The sequence below is a fragment of the Uloborus diversus genome, chromosome 10 (assembly GCF_026930045.1).
Source record: "Uloborus diversus isolate 005 chromosome 10, Udiv.v.3.1, whole genome shotgun sequence".
In the NCBI taxonomy this organism is placed as follows: Eukaryota; Metazoa; Arthropoda; class Arachnida; order Araneae; family Uloboridae; genus Uloborus; species Uloborus diversus.
In genome coordinates, this window is record NC_072740.1 from 9,677,564 (window position 1) to 9,703,222 (window position 25,659).

A 25,659-nucleotide genomic window follows, 5' to 3' on the forward strand; every position below is an offset into this window, starting at 1 on the left:
AAATTTTAACACCTTTTATGCCTAAAGCAACGCAAAAGTAGAAATGGAAATACCTTAAAATATGTGTTTGGTTACAGCCCAAAATCAAAGCAAGAGAGAAAAAAAAATATTTCGTGTTTCTCAATTAAGTTTTTCAACAAATTGTCTTTCTAAATAATGGTCGTTAATTACATATAATACAAAAAATACTGGATAGTAGAAAAAAGAAATTTTTATCGTGGATTTTTCCAGCGAGTCATAAACCAAAGTCATAAAACCAAGGAAGAGGGTCATAACTTAGGAACAATTTCTGCCTCCGCTAGTTTGTAATATATTGTTTAGCTCTTTTTTTTTTATGTTTTTTTTTCTCATTGTTATGAAAAAAATGATTCTTCTGTTTGCAAATGAAAACACAAAAAAGATAGAAATGCTACTCTCTCCAATCCGTTTTTTTTTTTTTTTTTTTTTTGTAATAAAAGTGTCCAATCTCAAATACAATTTTAAAAGCCTTAACAATATTTAACGTTTTAAATAAACTCAAAACTGGAAGCAAAAATACCTTAAAATATGTAATTATTTACTACCCACAGTTCTAACCTATAAGGAAAAAAAATCATACAAAGTTCACATGTTTCGTAATTAAAAATAAATAAGCGAAATATGTGTTTCGGTAATCTATGCAATGAAAACTTGGGCGCGTAACTGTGGGTATGTCTGTAACCTTATCTCCTCCGGTTTGTTAATGTCTATCATGTCAATACTGGTACCGTTGGATACAGGATATCTACGGAAAGCAAATCCATCCTGCCTCAATCCTGCAAACCTGAGGACGCCGGACACCCAGGATATCCTGAGGACATTCAGGAGTTATTGCACTAAAATCAGTTGAGGCAGTGAGAAGCAAAGGGATGAAAGTGCCAAAATAAAAAATATTCGAGAAACCAGAACAAATATGAGAAAAACCTCTCCTATGTTTCGCGACAAGAGATAGAACTAGTATCTCGGGCAGGTGCTTTAATACAGCAGAATTTAGAAGAAAAAAAAGTCAATGAAAGCCTACCCAGGAATTGAACTTTAAATGCGTTTTTCTATTCACTTTGAAAGGTTCACTTATATCCACTTGCCTCTCACTGTCACAATTGTCACTCACCACAGGTGGCATTGAGCTACCGCAGTTGAGGAGCGACGCGACCTGGAGCGGAGCCCTCTAGTATCTACATTCATCAATCACATGCATTTGGAAAAAAAACACAGGTCAATGGTAACACAAAAAAATCGTTTTTCAATTTATGAGTTGATAACTTATTGACTCGGGGAGAAAATCCTAAGTCATAATACCGACTGAAGAAGAGGATTATGAGTCACGATTATTTTCTACCTCTTGTAATTTGCGAAGAGACTCGTCGGATAGACTGTTTTAGGACTTTTTTTGTTTGTTCCCTTCTCATCTCTCTCTCTAATATATATATATATATATATATATATATATATATATATATATATATATATATATATATATATATATATATATATATATATATATATATATATATATATATATATATATATATATATATATATATATATGGGTATGTATGTGTGTTTGTGTGTGTGCGTCTGTGCATGATCCTTTTACAAATCTACAGTTTGCGTTGAATCGTTGCCGAATTCGACACAAGGGTTGCACAGATTTGATGCTCAGGAACTTACATGCGGGATTTTTCGCCAGATAAATTTGTGAAACAGAATATTTACGCCTACTAATAACAATGACTGAAGTTTTGAATATAAAACAGGATCCAAAGAAGTCTAAATTTAATTTTTGAGCCATAAATTTGCTATTTTCTACACATTGACGGGAAATTTTACGTATTATTTTCTTTTATTTAAGACTGATTGTTGAACATGCGTCACTTGACGCACTTTTGTTTAGCGAGGTAGACCGTGCAAAGCCGGGAAACGCAGCTAGTTGTGATATAAAGGAGATTTTCTGTTTTTTTTTTTTTTTTTTTTTTTTTTTTTTTTTTTTTTTTTAACAAATTTGCTTACATTGTTCAGAATTGCTATTTTGATTACAAATATTTCTAAACATTTTAAACTTTAGGATCTGTAAAAATATTTATTTTTTTAAATATGTTAAGTTAGATTAAGTGAGAAGGTTTTTTTTCCCCGTAAGCTGTCGCTTTTAATTTTCAAGTTTTCTTGAAAAACTAAGTCCCGTAATAAGAGGTACAATATTTTGAAGACGCTGCAACGTCACTTTGAACTGACCTGTTTAATTTGCTGCTATCTGATGATGACTTTGCAACAATGATTTGTGACCGTCGTGATATCTTTCATACATAAATCACAGTTCATTGTGCTTTTATACAAGAGAAACTCCCCACAGAGTAACTGAAATGTATCCTAGACTCTCTAACTTTTTGGAGTTTTTGTTTACACGGATAATATAATGTTATTTCGGTTGGCGATTTATATTTAAGAAACAAAATTAACGAATTTAGTACAAAATTAGCAAAACTTTCAACTTATAAAATCAGATGAAGTGAACACAACTTGTTGCCCTTTCTGCACCGTCTCTGCTTGATGCGTAACATTCCCAGAACTTAGTAGTCAAAATTTTCGATTAAGCTTGCTATTTATACCCCAAATCGTTTTCAAAAGAACGAACCATAATAAAAAAGTATTAGTGCTGTTTTAATCGAATAATAAGCGTAATACAAATTTATGACTTTTTTTTACCTTTGATATGACTGATTTCTCTTTTTCTAAAAGTGAATTATCGATTTACTAATTAAAAGGTCTATTGAAAATAATATTTGCATTGTTCGTTTAACACCGACCATAAGTTTTATTCAAAATACCATTAATTTTATGGTTTTTAATCAGTTAAAGTTTTTGTAGTGGAAAAAGAAATGCGAGCCGAAATAATCGATAAAAAATGCAATAAAAACAAAGACGATTTTATAGATTACACTAAAAATGTATCAGGTAAACGAAAAAATATATAATGAAAAGTGAAAAACGGTACAGAAAAAAAACGGTTTGAAAGCAATTCCTCTCCCCGCATTAGAAACCTATAAAATTAGCAAAAAGACACAGAAGAGTAGTCAACAACTGAAAAATAGTTATTATTCTTTTAACTTTAATAACGAATCATATAATCCACTTAAAAATTTCAAACGAAATGTACATTAAGTATGTAAAAAACCAGAGCTTTTGATTAGTATGAAAATTAAAAGTATGCGAGGATTTCTCATTCCAAAGTCCAGAAGTTAATGTGAAAAATACGATTAGTTTTCATATAAATTTCACATGAATTTCATGTAAAAATAGAATCAAAATAAATATAAAAATACAACAAAACAGAATTAAAAAAAAAAAAATTCTTATTTCTTTCTCTTTTTTTTTTTTTTTTTTTTTTTTTTTTTTTTTTTTGCGACCATCAATAATTCAGTTCGACCCCATATAATTTGCGTTTTCTTCCTCTTACAATTAGTATTCAAAAAAAAGAGGGGAGACAGCTTCCGGTCTTGATGCATTAAGATAATTAGTATCGAGTTTTCTTTAAACGCTTGCGCATATTATGAAACCTTACCGATTACATATAAAAAATACAATTTCATTCTTCTATGCATAGGGTTCTGTGCATGTATGATCGACTATTTTTATATACATCAAAGTTTTATAAAAATGTTCTCAATAGAGAAAAATATACATCTTTCCAATAGGATACATATTGACTTAAAATAATTTCAAGCACTTTTTTTTTCAAAATATTCAATTCCTTGATTTTGTTTGAATTGAAACTAGATAGCATAAAATACACTTCGTTTTCGTTCTAGAACTATTGATTCTGCATTTCCAGTTCATAGTTCGTCCAATCAAAATCTCATCAGATGCTTTTTCTTTTTATAATGCTAAGCATTCCTTGAGAAATCGTTAACATAATGCGATTCTCTACTAATATTGAGCGGCGTATTTTGTTACATTTTATAGCTCACGGTAGTTTACAAAGACATTGACCTCTCCCAAATGGTTGATTGATTTAGATTATGTTTTAAAATGCGCATTCCAAGAGAAATAAGAACTGCTTGAGAGTCTTGTTTTTTTCGCAAATTCTGTACTAGTTTTATCATTTGAGTTCAGCTGTTGTAGGATATTAAATCTTCAACTACATTTTTTGCTTCAAAAACACTAACTTTTATTAAGCCATCAAAAATCTATCCCGTGGCATATGTGTAAATGATTGAAGATATATAATGCAATAAGGGTTGATAGTACTTTCTAGAAAATCAACTGATTCAGGTAAAACAATTATACTTACTCAATGAATTTTTACTGAGTAGCCTACACTAGAAAATGATAATGTAAGGAAATACTCTACTCTGTAACTTGAATTTTAAAAAAAACTGATTTCATTGGTAAATACAACGATTCGTATAATTAACTTTTCATATAATGCTTACACTGTAAACTTACGAATGTATAATACGAACCGTTAAATTAAAACATTAAAAAAATGATTTGACGCCACTGTACACTTAGTGTCTTATTTCTAGATTAATTTAGACAGTTACTTAACATAGTAATGAGAAATTGCAAGACTATACTTAAGATACATGAAATACACCGCCAGCTCAGTCAATTCCAGCCGAGGACTGCAGTGCTGGAGGTGGAAAACCTATAGAGCGGTAACTTACTGAATATACCAGCCTTGCCTTCAATATTCGAGTTGAACCGAACCATTATTTCGGTCATTCGTCTGGTCTGTGCTAATTCTGTATTAGCTACCAGTTTATTTGGCACTCTTGGCTTCCTTAATAGGTTTTCTACCTCCAGCTCAGTCATCCTATGCCGGGCTGATGAGTGCTAATAAGCACGAAACTGCAGTCCTCGGCTGGAATTGACTGAGCTGGCGGTGTATTTCATGTATTTCTGCCTTAGCCCTGGCTATAGGGCGGTAATTTACTGAATTTACTTAAGATAGTAAGATAAAACTTCTAGGCTTTACTTAAGATGGTTACATGAAAGTTCTAGAGAAACAGAATGAGCAAATCTAGCAGCATTTCCCTCCCGTTAGCAATTTCATTCTTTGCAACGATTGACTATGAATACTTTTAATTATTGTTAGAAATGTGCTTTAACTCTTGCAAAATCGCAACTAGAAGATGTTCACCAGAGAGAAGATTTGCTTATTCATTTCATGACCCATTTTTGATCACCTTTTGAGCTTTCAGCCTTGAACTCATCTAGATTTGTGACGAAAAAAAATTTCGCATGCAAGCATCTGACACATTGTACCTGTTCACAACTGGGTTTTATTCATGAAGATTTTTCTGGTTAAGTCAAAGGCTCTTATTTACAAAATTTCAGAACTCTAGCACTGTAAAAGACCCGTTAAAGTCTAGCACCCGTTAAAAGTATACAAATTAAAAATATGTTACATTATTTACCACTGCGCAATAAGCATAATGTTTTTAGTACGCACAACAAGAATATCTACAATGACAAACTGATGGAAGAAATATTTTGATCCTGGATTTTATTAAAAAAAATGTTTCAGTAAACTGGTTAAAATATCCGCTTTTACAAGGTGCGTAAGTTCGGTGAGTGGAAGCATTCAACAAATCAAACAAAACATGGAAACGAAATATCTTTATTCTCCTTCAAAATAACATCCGTTGGCCACAATATACTTTTGACATCGTTGATAAAGTTGCTGGAATCAGTCAGCGAAAGCCTCTTTCAGGGTGGATCGAAGAACCGATGTCACACGTCGTCGAATGTCTGAAAAACATGTGCTCTTTAGAAGTGTTTTTCCCTCTTGAGGCGGAGGAGCAAAACGAAGTCTGCAGGCGCCAGATAAGGCAAGTACGGTAGATGTGCAATAACAGTTACACGGCGATGGGCCAAGAAAGTGCGTACACAGAGTCCAATAATGGGGGCAAGCGTTGTCATGCAACAGACACAACTTTCCAGCCCTGTAAGACTGTGGCGAACACGTTGGATGCGCAGCAACAAGCGCTTCAAAACGGATTCGTAAAATTCGGTATATTCCGTTGCTTCATTTCAATTTGACGTGAGTTTTCACACACACACTCCGTTCCACTGGCCATAGCAGACTAATACGCGTCGCTTTATCGTGCTACTTGCTACATTTCGTGTCTCCATAGGTCTCTTCCTGTGCATGTGCGCCGGCGCATTTTTCACTGACGTTACTTTTGAGATATCCATTCATTCCCTGAACGTTTTAGACGCATCTTGTATAAATCTAAGACGTACATGCAATGCTAAATATTGTGAACAATTAGAGCAAATGTGCAGCATTTTTACTGCCAATTTTTTAATGTGGATCACATTCTATCGAACTACATTACCAAGAGTTATTCCTGACACAAATGGGAGGATATTATATCGGATTATTATTCAAACAAAGAACAAGCTTTTTAACTCAGCACTGTGGGGTAAAGAGCCTGTGAACTGTGGGCTAAAGAGCCTGTTTTGTTACCAACGAAAGGCGATTACGATATTTTTTGAAAGTCTTTAAATTACTTCATCCAGTTTTGGCATTAAATAGTTACTTTGAAATATAAAAATATTAAACTCGTTTAGCTTCTGATAATATTTATATTCAACAACAAATTAAATTGCAAGAAAAAGAAAATGGGAATCTTAAAAGTAAAAAATGTAGTATATTTATCAAAAGTTAGTTGAAATTGGGTCAAGCATTCTTAATGAGTCTGTGCGATGAAATTTTTTGTATAAAGTGTCCCGATGGGACAATTTTTATGATGCAAAAAGCAAAATCATGACGCTTTTACCAAGTAAATACAATTTTACTTAAACATTTTCAACATTAGAAATGATTTACTTTTCCTCTTGGTATAATTGCCTTCAGAAACTGCCCAGTGTGTGCGTTACGTAGAATAATTAATGCAAAATTAATTCAAAATGGTGATGAACAATTCACTCGAAATCAAGGCGACAATTTATAACGAAATACTCCTCATATCTAACTTCAGTTGCGTGCCTTTGCTTCTACCAGGAAAATTCCAATTACGCACGGAAGCATGAACTGACTAACATTTTCTTAAAACGCTTAAACGTTGCGACTAGTTAAATGTTGGCAGCTGCTTTCCTACATACTAAACATTCCATGATCCACTTTAGAATGGATTCTGCACGTTGGACCATTTACAACTGCAGAGCATTTAGAACAACCCAATGATGACTGAATCAATCGTTTTCAACGAATGTTCAAAAGCTTTAAATAGAACATTTGCATAATTATTAACTCACAGTTGATGGAAAGGTTAATTATGTAATAATCACTGCACATAAACCCACATCATTATCTTTTGCTAATCAGCCAAATAATATGATTTTTGTTACAATAGTGACCGACAATATTCTGCTTTGAACAAAAATTTTAAGTGATAAAAATAAAAGTTGACGGTTTTTTGAAACGATAGGGAGAGTCAAATCAAGTTTTTAGACCGTTTTACTTTTGTTCTACTGATTCAATGTGTTTCGGAAACATTATCCGTGGTCATGCATCCTTTTTTGCTTGTTTTCTTTTAACGAATGACTTATTTGAAAACAGTTTGGTTAGTAAAATTTAGTTACAACTTTGGTTTATATTTTTATCAATCAACTGAGTCTTGAGTGAAATTGATTTACTTTGACCTTAATACTAGATTTAGTCGAGAAAATTTAACAGATACTAACAGATATAAAATCTATAAGGAATTTTAGCAATTGCCCTCTTAATAGTTTCAATTTAATTTCAAAATTAAAACAATTTTACTAAATGCATATTTCCTGTATAGTTTATTTCTCGTACGCTCTTCATTTGAAGAGATTAAATATTAAAAATCATTGCGAAAGAAATGAAAATATGCTGATGTGCCGATGTTATTAAGATCAGCGTCAATACAACATAAAACGTTTTCCTTTGTTTAAAACCAAGAAATAAGAAAACCAACGAATTTAAAGCACAAATTCGCACACATATTTGTGTCTTAGGATTTCAAGTTAACCCATCTAATTCCTATTAGTTTGAGAGATTTGAGATGCAAGAAATTAAATTTTAATAAATATTACACACGACAAAAAATTTAAAACAAAATTTAGATTAATAACAAAATGGTACAAGGATTTCATTTATCTTAGCTTAACTGAACATGCATCATGGTTAAAATCACATTGTTCCTAGTTGCTTTTAGTCAACATGACAGACGGAACATGTTATTCCAAGAGCCACATTGAATTTGTTAGGCAGTAAGTCAATATAAATCCACTGCTCATATATTAATTTGCATAACTAATTTCCTAATTAATAATGCACTATAATGATAAGCATTTTAACATGTACGTTAATGATGGTTTAGTTTGATGATGCTTTCCAATAAAATACCGGAATTGAATCTCTCCTGCATTACTACATCAGGGGTTTTATCAAGTCTGAGCAGATTAAACTACATTTGATCCAGAATATCTAAATCTGCTTGATCTTCAATACCAAATTTCCGACAGATCCTTTTAAAGAGACATCGATCATATTTAAGCGAATAAATCGCTTCCAAAGCACTCAGTTTTCTAACCATGAGTTGCAATTTAGAGATGATTCATCTTTAATGGTGCATGCTGTTTAATGGATTGGTTCGTATGTCTTCTGGCACACTGCAGGGACTTAACAACGACTATTTCCCATTGAACAGTCCCTTGAGATACAATTAAAGGGTAAGTAGTGTTATAAAATCGGAATTACATAGGAATGTTTATTTGGAACTGTTCTTTGGATGGTAGAAATAAATTTGTACTAACTTTCTTTCTGTGTAATCTTTTAGAATTCCAAGCTTCATTATTATCTAAAACTTGAAAGTAAATCACTAAAGCTAATGCATTTTGGGTGATATAACGATCAGTGAATTATGAAAATTATTTATTGCGTAACCTATAAAGTGCAACGTCGCTAACATTTGACTAAAATAGAGCACAAGTGGGTTTTAGTGTATTTCATTAATGTACAATCACATTAAATGGAACTGCTGCGCGTTATTAAAGCAGACACGTGCCTCGAAGTAACGAAGAACCCCTTAATCAGTACATGCTTTCGGTTGTAACTCAATGAAGCTCCCCAAGTAAAGCTTTACTCAAAATCAAATTTCAAAAATGTTATGTTCCATTAATGAAATTAAAAAGGCAGTGAAAAAATTGAGGTCCTTTTGGTTCAGTGGTTAAAGCACTGGGTTAGCATCACGAAGGTCCGTGGTTCAAATCCCGACCCGGACAATCATCATTCACGTCATGGTGATTCCGTACGCCACATAATGGTGACCCGGCGACTCAACAGATGGCGCCATGTAACGTAGCCTTAGGACTACTCCATGGGCCCTTCATTCCTCGAGCACTGAGAGCTTGCTCAGTCGTCCGCCCGACTGCGGATAGCTCATATAATTGCAACGGCACAACTACAGCCAGAACGACTGGCTTCTCAGCGTCCCTGCATCTGTTAATAAAATTGAATAGCTCTCTCGCTTCTCTGCTCCAGCACTTGGTGGGGGGAGTAATGTGGTGTACGTCAGAGAGCACATAACCTAACTTTGCCCCTGAACCTTGAGGTCATTTTGGTTCAGTGGTTAAAGCACTGGGTTAGCATCACAAAGGTCCGTGGTTCAAATCCCGACCCGGACAATCATCATTCACGTCATGGTGATTCCGTACGCCACATAATGGTGACCCGGCGACTCAACAGATGGCGCCATGTAAGGTAGTCCTTAGGACTACGTCTTCTTTCCTCGAGCACTGAGCGCTTGCTCAGTCGTTCGCCCGACTGCGGATAGCTCGTATAATTGCAACGGCACAACTACAGCCAGAACGACTGGTTTCTCAGCGTCCCTGCATCTGTTAATAAAATTGAATAGCTCTCTCGCTTCTCTGCTCCAGCACTTGGTGGGGGGAGTAATGTGGTGTACGTCAGAGAGCACATAACCTAACTTTGCCCCTGAACCTTGAGGTCATTTTGGTTCAGTGGTTAAAGCACTGGGTTAGCATCAGAAAGCTCCGTGGTTCAACTCCCGACCCGGACAATCATCATCCACGTCATGTGATCCCGTACGCCACATGTGAATTCCATTTTCATGCGTAACGTTTCATTCACCTTTAGAAACAAATGAGGGATTTTTCTTTCTGGTGAAAGTTATTCTCTGCCGATATATTTTACAGTTCTTCAAGTATTATAAAAAAAATTTAAATCAAATTCGTATTTTTGAAGAATATATGAATTAAGTCCAAAATATAAATAATGGTATATGACATTACACACCTTTGAAGTTTTACTGGTTTTAAGCTAGCGTATAATGTAGCAAATCTTTTATTTAAATTATTTACTCTTCGAGCAATTAATCACAATACCCATCAATTATTTCAAAAAATTGCAGTGAGAGACAAAAGCATATGCTAATGCAAATAGGTCTTCATACTTTGTTAATTTACTGAACCTTTAGGATTGTGAGAGTTTTTTTGCGGGAACCTCATTCCATTTACAAAAACAAATATTTTATACTAAGTAATACATTGAATACGAGTATACCAGTATGTTACAGGTGCTTTATATGAAGTACCTATGACAAAATAATCAACAATCAATGAAACACAACAATTAAATAAAGTTATTGTCCTTATTATTAAGCATCTTAATAGAATGACTTTAATTTGGGTTCCAGATGTCACCTACTCTTGTATTATATTTTTAGACCGGGATGTGCTCTCACTTGTTGTACACAAACCAGGGGCGGATTCAGGGGAGAGTCAAAGGGTCAGCTGCCCCCCCCCCCCCCCCGTGATAAGAATTTTACTATGATTGATGTTTAACTTCAATATTTTAGATCCAAACAATTAGTGCAGGAATCAACTTTCTTTTTTTACTTTCTTGCTTCTGTTAGGTGTTTCTTCTATGCAAGGCATAGTTCAATGGATTGGCTGAGTTTGATTACTGGGCTATTGCTATTTTGAGTTTTTTGGTCATTTTCAAAAGAAGCAGTATGATCCATGGCGCAGGTATCGACAAATTTAAGGGGTAGGGGTGCAATTTGAAAGAGTTTTGATCTCATTTGGGGAAAGGGTGCTCTGTTCTATATGAGGTGGTGCACCATTATTCTTGGGGGTATAGCCACCCCTGCTTAACTGATACTTTTTACATAGGAGGTATAACATGCTGAAGCCATTGAAACTTGACCCCCCTTACAAAAATTTCTTGATCCGCCCCTGACACAAACTAACAAAAGGTAATCCTACTAAGATATAACGACTTTATTACCATTACAGATTTAGCATGCATCTGTCACCATTAGTTTACACAGAGGGTCTTTGATCAACTGGTCTCGAACCCGCGATTCTTCTCTCCCAGATTCCGGTGACTAACAGATCATGTAGAAACTATGTATTTTCAAGGGACGGATATGCAACTTCATGCAACTAATGAAACATATTCATAAAGCGCGAATGAATAGTTTCACGGAATGAAAATGAGAAGATAGTTTAATGCAATGTATAGGACTAGGAATCAATATGGCACTTTCAAATAACGAATATACAGAGGGTCTCAGTTAAATGTTTCAGAACTTCGAAGAGGGGTATGATGCATCCTGATGGCTCGAAGTCATATAGCAATTGGGGGTCGGAAATGATTTCCTGGCCAGAGAGATTTTTGATATGCCGGGAGTATTCAGACTCTTCGGAGTTCCCTGCGCCGAATATGTGAGGTGTGCGTTGTAGCAGGTGGAAAGAACTTCGAACACTTACGTTGACCCATATACCTTTTGCTTTTTTACTTGTAAAATTTCACGTATCGAATACGCAGTTTCTTGGAATGATTATGTAGTTTCACGCCACTTAATGCCATGCCTAGCAATGGAATGAATATGTATTTCATCAAACGAAAATGTACCATCAGGAAATGAATGAATTTTCATGAAATTAATATGTATTTTTTAAATGACTATGTATTTTCATGAAATGAATATGCATTTTCTTGGAATCATTATGCACCTATTTTTATGAAAAGAATATGTATTTTCTTGAAAGGAATATGTATTCTCATGAAATGAATATGTATTTTCATGAGACGATTATGTAATTTCATCAGGCAATTATGTAATTTCATGAGGAGATTATGTAATTTCATGAGGCGATTATGTAATTTCAAGAGAAAAAAAATGTAGTTTAATGCAATGAATCTGTAGTTTTATGAAATGAATAGAAATTTATTTATTCAAATAATGAATTTAAAAATCATTTAAGAAAGTCAATGATAAATATATTTTGCTTTAATGTTCGTTTCCTTTTTATTTGATTTTAATATCACGGATTTTTTTTCTATCTTCTTTAGGATGCAAATTAGATAATGTGCTGGCTAAACTTCCTACAAGCCGATCTCCGGATTCAGGGGACTCCGGAAGTCTCGGAAGGAAGTCTCCCAGCTATGATGTTGGTCAGTAAAAGCCATTTGCTTTTGTAAAGTTTGCTTGATTATAATTTTTAACATCACAATTTCCTCTTAGCTTGCTTTTCTCGTATAAATATTTTTATGTGGTGATATTTTACCGAATAGAGAGAAGTACTGATCAAGAGTTTGATTAAAATGTATTTCTTCAAAGAAAAGCTGATATAAACAGAGCTTTATTAAAAATATGAATTTTAATATTACGACTCTACTTAACCATGTGGCTACTAAGGGCGTGTCCTTAATACATATCAGAATGTAAATTAAAATATTGTGTTAACAAAAAACGTCGTTACAATTTACGGTCAATGTGGAAATTTTTAAACATTTTATTTTAATAGTTATCAGCAATAATTTTTAATTATATTACTTTTTTGCTTGTTAATGAACTGTTCATGACAGGTGAAACTTGTACTGTTTTAGTCTTTTTCATACGCTAAATCAGCTAAATTATATCGCATACTAAAAACAAAATCTTAGACAGGCGTGCAAAATAAAGTCACTGATACTTACAATATAAGCGTATGAAATATCTTTTAATAGTGATTCTCATCTATGTGCTGTTTAGGAGTTTGCAATGTCATAACAAATTATATCCGTGTATTTCCTTTAAAAGCTTCTTCAGATTTCATTGCTTTTATTTCCATTGCTTGATAAATTTCCACTTTGAAAGCAGTATGCTGATATGTTCCCCGAAGTAATTTTCGTGAATATCTTAAGCTCTAAGATTCAGAATGTAATAAAGTTTTGTATTTAAACTTAATTTGAGAATGATGAATTTATGTAGTAAAAACACATGGGATTTTAATTGAACTTTTGAAATCGGGGCTCATTTTATGGTAAATGTGACCTAGGTTAAACTTGAATGGGAGCTCAAGGGAGCCTAGTTCCTCTCCTTTTAAAACAAATTGGGATATTAACACAATAAAATAAATTCTGAATACTATACGGCTCAAGCACTTTTGTTTTAAATTAAGATCTTCAGATCTAAGTACAACTCCTTACTAAGTTGTATTTCCATAGGAACCTTTAACAGATATTGAAAAACTTTCCTTAATTAGTTTGACTTATTCGGCGAGATACACTTTTCAGTGAAATTAAATAGGTACGAAATTGTACTAAATAATAAACCGCCTAATATTTTAACTGACTACATAAAAAGTGAAAGGTTTTTTCTCTTACCTTTCATATTTAGACAATAAAATTGGAATTCCACATTTTTTTAAACCTCACCTACTAGACTAACCCTGAACATGCATTTTGGTGCAAATTTCTGCATAAATTTTGAGTTTTTAGTGTGAAAAAAAAAACGATTTTTCAAAGTTGTATGCGTTAACTAGATTAAGTAAAACAATATTTTAACCAGTTCTTGTCCTACTTTTTGATTTCATGCGAGCCTGAAATACAGGAGATAAGATAAAAAAATAATTTAATAATAATTTGAGTTCAAGTCCCTTAGTTTAGGCACTAAAACTTTCATTGCTTCAACCCTAGCGATTTTCTCTTTTAGCCAGCAGCTTAAAATCCTAACTGAAATAGTTCCTTCTGAAATAGTGCCGAGTAAAAATGGAGTTAGAATAGAATTCAAACAGTAGAAATATAAAATCCATTCCAACTCGCTCCATTAGAAAGTTGGATTCGGTAGATTGCTTTCAACGATATCTTCTTTTTCATATAGACTTTTCTACGGTATATAATTTACTCGACTTTTGATTTTCTGTTCATAGTTTTCAACAATGAATTCATCTGTAAACTTACCAGTTTTCACAATTGGGTATCAAGATGTAACAGGAAAAAAAGTTACCTTTTATGTCACAACATATTTTTTTTTTTTTAAATAAAGCATGGTCATAGCATTAAACGTTTTTGAATCGGTAAATATTTTTCATGGAAAAACATGTGGAGCACATTAATAGTAGTTGTTTGCATTTAACTTTTAAAATAAAGGGAATGGTATGTAAGCAAAAGGGCTAGTTTTCCTCATGAATGGTATATTTTTAAAAGGAGCAAACAAGCATTTTGATACTTTTCTAAAGCGACTTTTTTATGCGTAATTGTTAAATATCTAAAAGAGCAGAAACATAAAAAAAATCCTTTTACTGACATCAACTTGAAACGCCTTCGGCAATGTTAAATCTTACATGATTGCCATAAATGCAAATACTTACGTGCATACTAATTGAACTTACATGCGTAAAGATTCATTTTTCCTTTCTTTTTAGGGTAGAAGAGGGGGTATTGCTATATACTACATAACCCTATTTTATAATCTAATTTCCTCTTTGTTCTTTTCTTAATAATAATTACTCTTGTTATTTCTAATAGCCTACCAGTATTAAGCTGTTGATCTTTTTTCTATTATTAATTCATACTAGAGTCCAATTAGCTTCTGATTATTGTTTCATTATTCCATTTCATCTGCTTAAGTGTATAAAAATTTATTTCTCTTTAGATTTTCCTTCATTTGTACTAATATTTTTCTTCATTTTGGCTGCATATTCGTGTTTTTCTCTTCTAATTTTCGACCTTTTCCTTTCCCGTTTTTAATTTGTTTTTTTAAAGAGATTTTCATTAAACAGTAGTTATTCTTTCTATTTATTTAGCAACGATTTTTCTTTTTTTCTAATTTAGACCATGACCCTTGATTATATTATTTTAATTATTTTTTCGTTATTTTTTCATATTTCCCTTCCATAATTTTCCATATGGCACCTTTTTTCTTCTCTTTTCTCTTTCTTTCTACCTTTTTTTCAGTGCTTTTTGCTCTTTCATTGTAGAGTCTGAATTTAGCTTTTTGTTTGAAATTACGAATAATTTTTCATTTTAGGCTTTCCTTTCCCAACTTAGCCACTTTTGCTTCACTTTGATACACTTTCATTTTACCCTAGTCTCGGATAAAATGAAAATTTTAGCCCTCTTAATTTATCAGTTATTTATTTATTTATTTTTTAGTACTTTACCTTTAATTTTCTCTTCTATTATTTCTTCCTGTACCTTTTTTTTTTCGTTTCCTAATTTTTCATTCCCTAATATTTTTTTCACGGCTCGCTTTCAAAACATTTTTTTCCGGTCAGAAGTTTTATTTGCACTGCTGCATTTTCCGACACATATAATGCCGTGCAGTAGTTCAGTTCTACTTCAAAAACTTTCTCTCCTAGTATTTCGCTTTTTTCTTTAACTTACAAATTTTTATGCCATAATCGTAGCATGCATCATATTTCAACGTGTCATCTAAGTTTATAGCAACTTTTCCTTTTATATTTCCTAATTTGTGTACTATCTTAGTTTTAGCTATCTAGTTTCCCACTTGTTAGCATTTTTCTGTTTCTATAAACTTTACTTCTTGCAGTCAATTTCTTCCTTTTATTTTCGTACTACTTAAACCTAAAATTAATGAATAAATAGCATTTTATTTTTTAACCAATCAACACTTTTGAGAACTCATTCTTAAATACTCGCGCGGTCACTACGGGTACAAGTTCTTTCGCGGAGAGTACTTCAAGCACCATCTTGCTTGTATTAATTGACGCAGACTCAAGTAGCTTCCCATAAGCATTATTTACAATATTTAACAGATATTTATGTGAAACTTGCATTATGTATCTGTTAAAACAATTGAAATCAAGGAAAACACAGAAAGAAAACTATTTGTTCAGAGCTATCGTGTGGTATGTTTTATACACCAATACCGGAATTAGTCTTAAATGTGTGGATAGGTAACTGAGCATCAACGACTGTTTGAGCAATCCTTTATAGGTGGGGGGGGGGGGAGTAGTGTGGAAAATCTTAGCGTTAGAAAACTGGATGTACGTTACGAAGTCGTGCTTAATGAACAAAACAGCGATCAACGGTTGAGATAATATATCCCGATCTGTTAGGGCCATAGGCCGCTTGGTCATAGAGTAAATAGAAAAAGACAGATCAATCACTCTCCGTGTAGCGTACACGGTGAAACAGTTGCACAATAAATTTATCAGGGTACAAAGCCGTTTAAACTGAGTTTACAAGGAAGTGGTATAACACGGCTTATATTCTGAGCTTCATCAAAGAGAGTGGACTACCTTCAGTGGTTCACCGAAGTCGAAAAAACTACCTATTTGGAAGAAACGGGGAGTTACGGGGTTTCAAGTATTCACCTTGGGTCTAGAAGTTTAGCAATGGAGTAGCTTTATTCTGTAGTATGAGAAGCAATAGCCGAGAACCAATGACTTAATAAAAATTTCCCCATTTTAGGTCAGGGAGGAAGAAGCAGTGGAATAATTCAAGAAAAATAGAAAACATGGCAGTAGGGTAAAAATACTCCGACGTGAGTTAAGTGCTAAAAAGATGATTAGCTCATTTCAATGATTTGAACTCTAAACTGTTCTTCTAACCGAGAAGGACACGTATCGCAAGTTTTGTGAAACATTTGATTCATACAAGGTTAATCCTCTAAAGTTTAGATACATTTGTAAATCTTTTATTTATGATAAGGACAAAAAATAGATAAAATTTTAGGATACAAAGTATAATTATTAAAATAGTGAAAAATTAAGGTTTGGAAAGATGAACAACTTGTTGAGATAATCCTTTTTTCTGTTTAAGAGAGTTATAGTTCTCAATTCGCATCCCTTTCTTCCCTCTAGCCACTGTTTTAGGTTAAGTTTATATTTCACAGCTTGAGAAAGTTACTGCATTTGGTCATTTCTATTTAACCACTACAATATTTTTATCAATCAGAGGAATAACTGTGCTGCTTTTGTCTTTGTAATCAATCAGTAACAAGAAAATTTAAAATTGTTTTTAAAATGCCTTTAAAAATTGCTTGACATGACGTTAATACTAATTCGAATAGCATAAGAAGTAGGGTAGACCGGGACACGTTGACGCAGTGTCACTTTTTTTAAACGATTCATAACTGGATAGACAAGAATCTTAACAGATTGATGCAGCTCTCTAGCACATATTCGCTCAAGTTTTTGAGCATCAACCGAGCTTCGGTCTATCGTGCAGAAATAACAATCTGTTTTCTACCAAGTTTAGTAAGTTTTGTGTTGAACGTTTTGAAGCTTATTGTGAATAAATACTTAGTTAAGAAAGAACAAATATATAAAAAATAGCGGAATTTTATGTTTTTTTAAGAATTGTACCCGCATAAAATGAAAAGTTATTATTATTTTTTTTTTCACGTTAAAAATAAATCCAAACTTGGCGACGGGGCAAGTTTGCGCGTTGACGTCGGACGCACGTTCTTACAGTGCCTTACTTTAAGCGAGCCCTGACGCTCTTTTCCTCTCCGAACTGTCTCAAACCTTTTTAGTATTTTCAGGTAATTTAGTTTTGAAATTCACCATTTACTTTTAAATTGAGTTACAAATTCGTATGTTATGGGCTACAATCATGCAGTGCTGTCTTCATGCCCATTCAGCTTTTACTTAATACACTATTCCGTCTGTAATAAATTTGCTTTATTTTAACAATAGTAGGACATTATGTTCAAAACACTAACAGAACCACGTTAGGTGGCAAAATAAACGTCTGTTGCGTAAACGTGCCCCGTGTCCGGGACAGGCTCTGTCCTCACGTGAGTAGACTTAAACCTGTAAATTTTGTAGAAATCGACGATGGGTCAATTTCAGAGCCTCGTTGATTTAGCGTGGAATGACATTAATGTTTAATTGCCGTCTCTAGGTGACTAAAGATGAAGTATGCCGAAATGTCCCCCCGTGCTTTTAAAACTATAATATTTATGTCAGTAATGAAAGAGCGCCTACTTGTACAAAGTAAAAAACATCCCTTTTTCTTCATCCAAATACGATATAAATCAAACTCGTTTCATTGTTATACTAAATCAAGTTAAATTTCGCTTACGTCACGCGAGTGCATTAAAAAGTGCCCGTTTCTGTAGACTTTGGTCTCGGGGTGACAAATGGCAATTGTTTATTCCGAAGCAAAAGTATCAATGAACACCGAATTTAATACTCATTCGCAAACTCCGGATGAATGAAATGCTAAATTAACCGTAGCTCGAACACGAGTTTAGGGGTTACAGTACCTCAAAAATGATGAAACGATCAAAAAAAGTTTTATTGCTTATTTCAAAACTAAACACTATTCTGAACACAGGGAAAAAGTTTCATTGCTTTAGTTCAAATATTTAAAAAGTTATGAGTGATTTTAGGCCATGCTTGCTATGTGTTCTTATGCAAAAGAAAAACTTTAAACTGTTTTTTCTCGATGATGGTATTTTTGTGTCTTCATGTCATTAGAATCCCTAAGGTTTTTTTCTATTAAAGATACAGCTTTAAAGTAATACTTTTTGCAATTGGGATAACATATTTGGCAAAATTGTGCATTGGATAAGCATTTTATAAATTACTCAAATGTTTAGAGCATGTTAAACCTTTAAAAACCAATTTAAAAATAAAAAAACTTTGATTTTTTACATAATTAATCACAGAAAATTTTCTAATAAACTCATAAGCAATTGAATGCACAGATTTTTAGAGATGATTATAGTGATCGTTTAGCCAAAAAAAAAATAATAATTAGTGCAAAAAAAAAAAACTTAGGAATTTTCAAGAAAAAAGAAATTTTCTTCAATTTTTTGAATTTTTACAAAAAGTAGGCAATATTTTTAAAATTTGAAAATAAATTATTGATTAAGAAATAAGTATGCATGTTATGGTTTCAAAGAAATATAAAATTTACTTAAATTTTAAAAAAATGCTTGAAAGGTACTCTGACCCCTTAACACTAGTGGGATAACCACTGCCGTTTTTAGAGTGGTTTATACGTTTATTACGTCGAAGTCTAGGAGTTTTCAAGAATCATGTCATACTTTTATTGAGATTGTACTTAAACTACTGAAATATGTATTCTGCTTCCTGAACTGTATGCATACTTAATACATAGCGATGGTCAAGTAAGCATATTTTTGAAAAGGATCTGCACAATAAGCCTATAAAATGCATATTTTCTAGGCCTTACAAATCTTACACCCACATTATTACAGCCTAACTTACACCACCACTCAACAACTACCGAAACCTGAAAACGTATTGAACTAAACTCTAATTGTATATCTGTGATGTATATGTTTAGATTCTCCTCTGTGGCTCCTTCTCCATGTTGCCCCAATCCGAAACGAAAAAGATGTTGTGGTTCTGTTCCTTCTCACTTTTCGAGACATCACTGCCCTTAAACAAACCTCAGAAGAAGATGCTGCTAAAGGTAAAAAAAAAGGTTTGTTCTCTCAGCAAAGATCTTGCACTTTCTCAGCATGCTAGTTTAGAGTCGCCTATGTCGATCTGTTGCCAGCACTCAAAAAGGTTTTCAAATATCAGTGTCTCTTCGACTGATGCCTTTCATTTCGATGTATAGTAAATCCTGGATAAATTTTGGCAGCATGTTGACATTAACAGTAAGTTAAGTAGAATAGATTTTTCAAATACTTACATTTATCTGTGTTACGTCTGCATGTTTGGGGTTATGTGTCAACAACTTTCGCTCAATCGCACTAGCACTCATATGCACCGCCTTATATATATGACTGAGCTTTAAAATATGCTTAAGTACACCGCAAATTTCATAATTTCACCTTAACGGAAAATGCAAGCTTTTTCTTGAAATTTATTTCTTCACAAATCAATATTTCTTTGACACAACCTATCATTAATGATAATTTCGGATGTTTATAATTCAGTAACCCGTTTTGCTCTTTTTGTAAAAAAATGAATTTTCTTTTCGCAAGTTTTTAAAAAATTATGCCTTACATTTTATGTATTTTGCACAGTCCGATTACTCTCATTGCATGCGAAAAATGTCTTACCTCATTTCAGTATAAAAAAATGTTGGTAAATTTTTAATTTACTTAATGTCCATATTTCGTAATCTTGTATAAGTATAATATAAAAATATAGTCAAGCTATAGTACCAAATAAAAGTAAAAAAAAACTATGATTTTCATTGAAAATACTTTTTACGTTAAAATACTTTCTACGTTAAAATACACCCTTCTTTGTAACAGTATGATGTAATCGGAAGGAATGAGATAGCAATGTATTTATGCCGAAATAAAATGTGAAGAAGTATTTTAGCTTGTTCAATACATGTAGCAGCAAGAGTCTGAGCTGCTGTATCTACTGGATTAGCTAGAAATATTTTTTCAATTTTTATTTCGGTATAAATACAGTGCTGTCCCTTTAGTATTGCCCTACTCTCCCCTGTCATCGACTCTCAATATTAAACCTCACTGACAGACACTAATATATTCAAGTTTGCCGACATGACGGCTGACAATAATTTTCATCAGATATTGCATGTATTAATACGTGGGCTGTTAGAAAAGTATCCGATCGCAATGTTTTGTAAAATCATGATGTATACGAGGGGGGACCCAAAAATAACCGGTTTTTTGTTCTAAAATATTTATATATTAGTTTATTCACAAAATTTCTTTTGTCTCCTTTAAAGTGTTCACCCTTAGATGCAATACACTTGTTAATTCCTTTTTTCCACTGTTAGAAGCTCCCCTGGAACTCTCTAACTTTGACCATGTCTAGTGCCCGTTGCGAAGTAGTTTTTACAGTCTCTACATCACAAAACTCTTTATTTTCAGATTTTTTTCATTCTCGGGAAAAGAAAAAGATCACACGGGGCTAAGTCTGGCCAATACGGGGATCGAAGAACGACTGGCCACCCCTGAGAGGCCAATTAGCGGTTAACAGTAAAGGTTGTGTGTACGGGAGCGTTATCATTATGAAGGAACCATCCTTCCAATCGCCCTAGTGAGCTCCAACTCACTCTTGTTTCTTCTAAATTTTCGTCAATCGTAAAACGACCACTCTCATTGATTTTTTGGCAGATTTATTCAACGTTTTCATCATTTCGAGACATTGAAGGGCGCTCAGAGCGAGCATGATCTTCAACATTCATACTACAGCGTTTAAAGCGCCCAAACTACTCGAAAACGTATGTACGACTCATAGCATCAGTCTTGAAAGCTTGTTGAAAGATTTGGTAAGCTAATCCGTTGCCGTCTTTTCAAGCAGGAGAAGCAAAATTTCAAGTTTAGTTTGCCCTTTTAAATCTGCCATGTAATGAGTTCGCAGGCGGAAAGAAACAGCACCTGAGAAAACCAACCCTACGATCAGACGGTATCAATTAAACTGACGCCACTTGCACAGCTGGTTTGTGAAGGTCTCTACTTGAGTCATCTAGCTGGAGAACACTCTACTACATCTAGGATTGGCATCGCACCATTAGTCCGATTTCTTTTGGGTCCCCCCTCGTATGAATCAAGCGCGCCAGTAGCATGAGCCGGTATTGAACCTTTCCGTGCATTCGTGAGTTTTTTCCTACCCCCTCGTATGAATCATGCGCGCCAGTAGCATGAGCCGGTATTGAACCTTTCCGTGCATTCGTGAGTTTTTTCCTACCCCCTCGTATGAATCATGCGCGCCAGTAGCATGAGCCGGTATTGAACCTTTCCGTGCATTCGTGAGTTTTTTCCTACCCCCTCGTATGAATCAAGCGCGCCAGTAGCATGAGCCGGTATTGAACCTTTCCGTGCATTCGTGAGTTTTTTCCTGTTTGTCAACACCATCAGTCGCAGACAAAGAGTTAGATTGACGTTAAGTGTGGTGCCCTCATAGGAATTTTTAATTTCAAGTAAAATGACGGAACGACTGAAGCAGCACTATGCTTTCAATCTCCCCTTGAGTTTGGGGAATAGAAAGATGTTCCTGGGGCCATCTGTGCACCCATGGTGACACATTACACAGCCATCTTAACACTACGCCTGGGCGCTCATTCAAAATGGCCGCCCGTGAAGGCGATTTGTTTACATCTCTGTACATCTCATAATAGCTCTACCGTGAAAAAAAATTTAGATTTTTTTTATCTATTGAGAAAACAGATGGTTTTTACATGAAATACTTTGATACATCTCTCAATTGAAATTTTTTATTGTTTAAGTTAAAAATAGTTCTTAAATAGTATACTAAATTAAAATGTATGCATATGATACATTAAATATTATATTCTGCATTATATATAGATAAATAATTTTCAAATTCTACACCAATTATCTCAGCCTTAAAAGAACAATAAATCAGGGTAAAATATATTTAAAATAATAAATATTTTGCTTGGAATGTGACAAATTGCTTATCGTTTTGGTTTTGAAATAACAGTCACTTTCCCATGAAACTACCCAGCTTTCACGGAAAATCAGTATGAATGAACTAAATGTTTCAAATTGCCAATTTAACTGCAATATTCACCAAGAAGCATAAATGCAGATAATGACAAGAAGTTATGTCAGAAGTACCGCTTGAAAATAAAGAAAATGTTTTTTTATTCCCAACACTTTTAAGATTTATCATCTCCGAGCTATTTCTTGTTTCCGAAATTCAAGCTGTCATTAAGAAGAGAAAGACTAGGAAATTGCCGAAAGCACTGAAAAGAATGTGACAAACGTTTTGAAAAGCATCCAAACAGTTGACAAGGATGCATGAGAGCTTTTTTTTTCTTTTCATTTCGAAAAAAAAAAGCATAGGGGAAAATATAGCTTTTTAAAGTGCTTGTTTTAATGTTACGTACATAATTAAGCATAATTACATTCGTATGTTTAAACTGAAAATTTTTTAATTATTTTGGTGAAAGTTGTAAAGAGATACGTACATGTAAGATCGATGCATTTATTAAATTCCAATTCAATAAAACCATTGTAGATACATTACATATTTTATTTTTGATCATTCAAATTACAGGTTTTCTTCATTAAGCAAAATACAGTTTATTACATTATTGCTATGTAATAATTCTAAGTAATATCCTTTCAAACCAAACATAATGTCTTTCTTAAATATCATTCTAATATGTGAGACCTTAATTTTTGTTTCATATTTTTCAATTGGAAGACAGTTTTTGTTTTCTTTTGGATAATCACTGAATTTCGCTTCTAGTATGAAATACAAATAATGCTACCCTTTGAGACATAGTGCCTTCGTACGAGTCAACCGAGCTTTCTTTTTCGTCACCAACTGACAATGGCTTCAACTCAATCCACACGCTCTTAAAATCAGTATTTTAGTGTTCTTTGCCTTAAGGAGTTCAAACTCATTACTCAATACACTGTAGAAAAAAAATCCGAAACGTTACTGGTTATTTCCGTGGAACGTCTCGGGATTTCACACGTTTTCACCTATTTCCCCGTAAAAACAAGTATGTTCAGAAAAAAGTTTCCTGAATCGCTATAAGTTGCGCACGTGCAGACTTTTCCCTGTTGTGGAAAATATTTTTAGCAACCAGTTTAAAGATTGAATGAGAGTGTTTATTAAGTGTATCGGCCTAAGGTTGCTTACGGCCTGTCCAGATTGACTAAGCTCCCAATGAGAGCGAAAAAGTCAATGGATTGCTTCAACTTTGCAAGACAGGAATATCAGGCAAGAGATATGCTTGGTTCCTTCTTGCATAGCCTTGGCCGTGGTTGCTCTGATTTTTATGGAGCCTTCTTGGTAAATCAGGAAGGTTCTAATCAATTACACTGAACCTACTTAATTTGTCTAGAGGGTTCTAGAGACATGACTATCTTTAACAGGTTAGATTTCGCCCTTCTTCAGAAAGTTTCAAGGTTAATTTCAGAAAAGTTACTGACTTTTAGCAGAAAACGTTCCTGATTTTTCCAAGATATATTACTAGAAGAAATTGGGCACATCATCTGCCTATTATTTTCCAGGAACGTTTCTGAATCGTTTTTACAGTGTACGAATTCACATCAATTGGCTTCATTTCTGACTGAAACTGACTTTTTTTTTGTAATGTGAAAATCTAAAACATACTGAGGATTAAAATAAAACTCAGAAAAAAAGCCTGTTACAATCTAACACCATCATATAGTCGCTGTCTATAATTAATTTCTACTTCAACTTATATGAAAGGAAACTTGAAAAATCTAAAAATGAGTTTGCGTAATTTTGTTCTAGAGTACAAAAAATTTATGTAATTGACTTGTGGTTTTTTTTTTCTTCGACCTCTTTAGTGGGACTTAGCAAATTTGCCCGCCTTGCCCGCTCTGTCACAAGGAGTCGTTCTGTCTTGGTTCAGCAGTTCTCCTCTCACATGGCTACCAATAAGCCCGACACTACTAAACAATCACAGCTCGCACATGTAAGTATTACATTCTATCAATTACCACTAAGTTCCAAATTGAAGTTCTATTACTTGCAATTGACCCCCCCCCCCCCCCAAAAAAAAAAGTGTAGTTTGATGTACCTTGATATGAGGTTATTGAAATTTGCATAATCTTTACTAATAATAAAGCAGAAAGTCTCTCTGTCCGGAGGATGTCTGGATGTCTGTAGTATGTTTGTAGGATGTCTGTGACGCGCATGGCGCCTAGACCGTTCGGCCGATTTTCATGAAATTTGGCACAAAGTTAGTATGTAGCATGGGGGTGTGCACCTCGAAGCGATTTTTCGAAAATTCGTTGAGGTTCTTTTTCTATTCCAATTTTAAGAACAAAAATATAAGATGGACGAGTAAATTACGAAATTATTATAACGTGGAATCGTAACATGGACACAAGCCAATTGGCGAGATACGAAATAATCATAACGTGGAACCGTAAGATGGGTACAAGCCTATTGACGAGAAAATTCACCATACATTATTTATAAATATACAGGCGAACCAAAAGACCTTTTGATTTTTCTATTACGGGCAAAGCCGTGCGGGTATCACTAGTATTTTATAAAAGCAAGAATATATCACCCCACCCCATACAAAATCAAAACATAAATTGTGTATGGTGCTTATACTGAATTTTAAACGGAGAGTGAAAGAGAGAAAGAATTGAATTCTTTCAAAGGCTACGTCGTCTAATTATTTTTTTGCCTAGTGGTTTATTAAAAAGTTACGTAGATATGAAGCTTAAACCGCATTTTAAAGCTTAATCGCCAAAAATGTTTTTATTTACTTTTATTTATTTATTTATTTTTTATTGGAAAAAAATTACTAGATTTTTATAGTTTTTGTCTATATCAGCCGAAATGAAACACTATTTTTTTGAAGAAAAATTAAAATAATTTATTTTTCATAATACAATTTTACAAAGTTCAAATGCGGTTTTATTAAAACAATGTTCCTAAAGAGATTATGTCTTGACTTAAGTTTGAAAAAAGAACGCT

At 33.6% G+C, this 25,659-nt stretch overlaps 1 protein-coding gene across 1 annotated transcript in view; it reads left to right on the forward strand.

Annotated features, from left to right (window-relative positions):
• Positions 1-25,659, forward strand: part of LOC129231646 (potassium voltage-gated channel protein eag-like) — an 84,096-nt gene that overhangs the window by 21,759 nt on the left and 36,678 nt on the right. Inside the window, exons 4-6 of the mRNA XM_054866009.1 lie at positions 12,374-12,475; positions 19,571-19,699; positions 24,513-24,640. Coding sequence (XP_054721984.1) covers positions 12,374-12,475; positions 19,571-19,699; positions 24,513-24,640 — 359 coding nt within the window. The remainder of the gene's footprint in view (positions 1-12,373; positions 12,476-19,570; positions 19,700-24,512; positions 24,641-25,659) is intronic.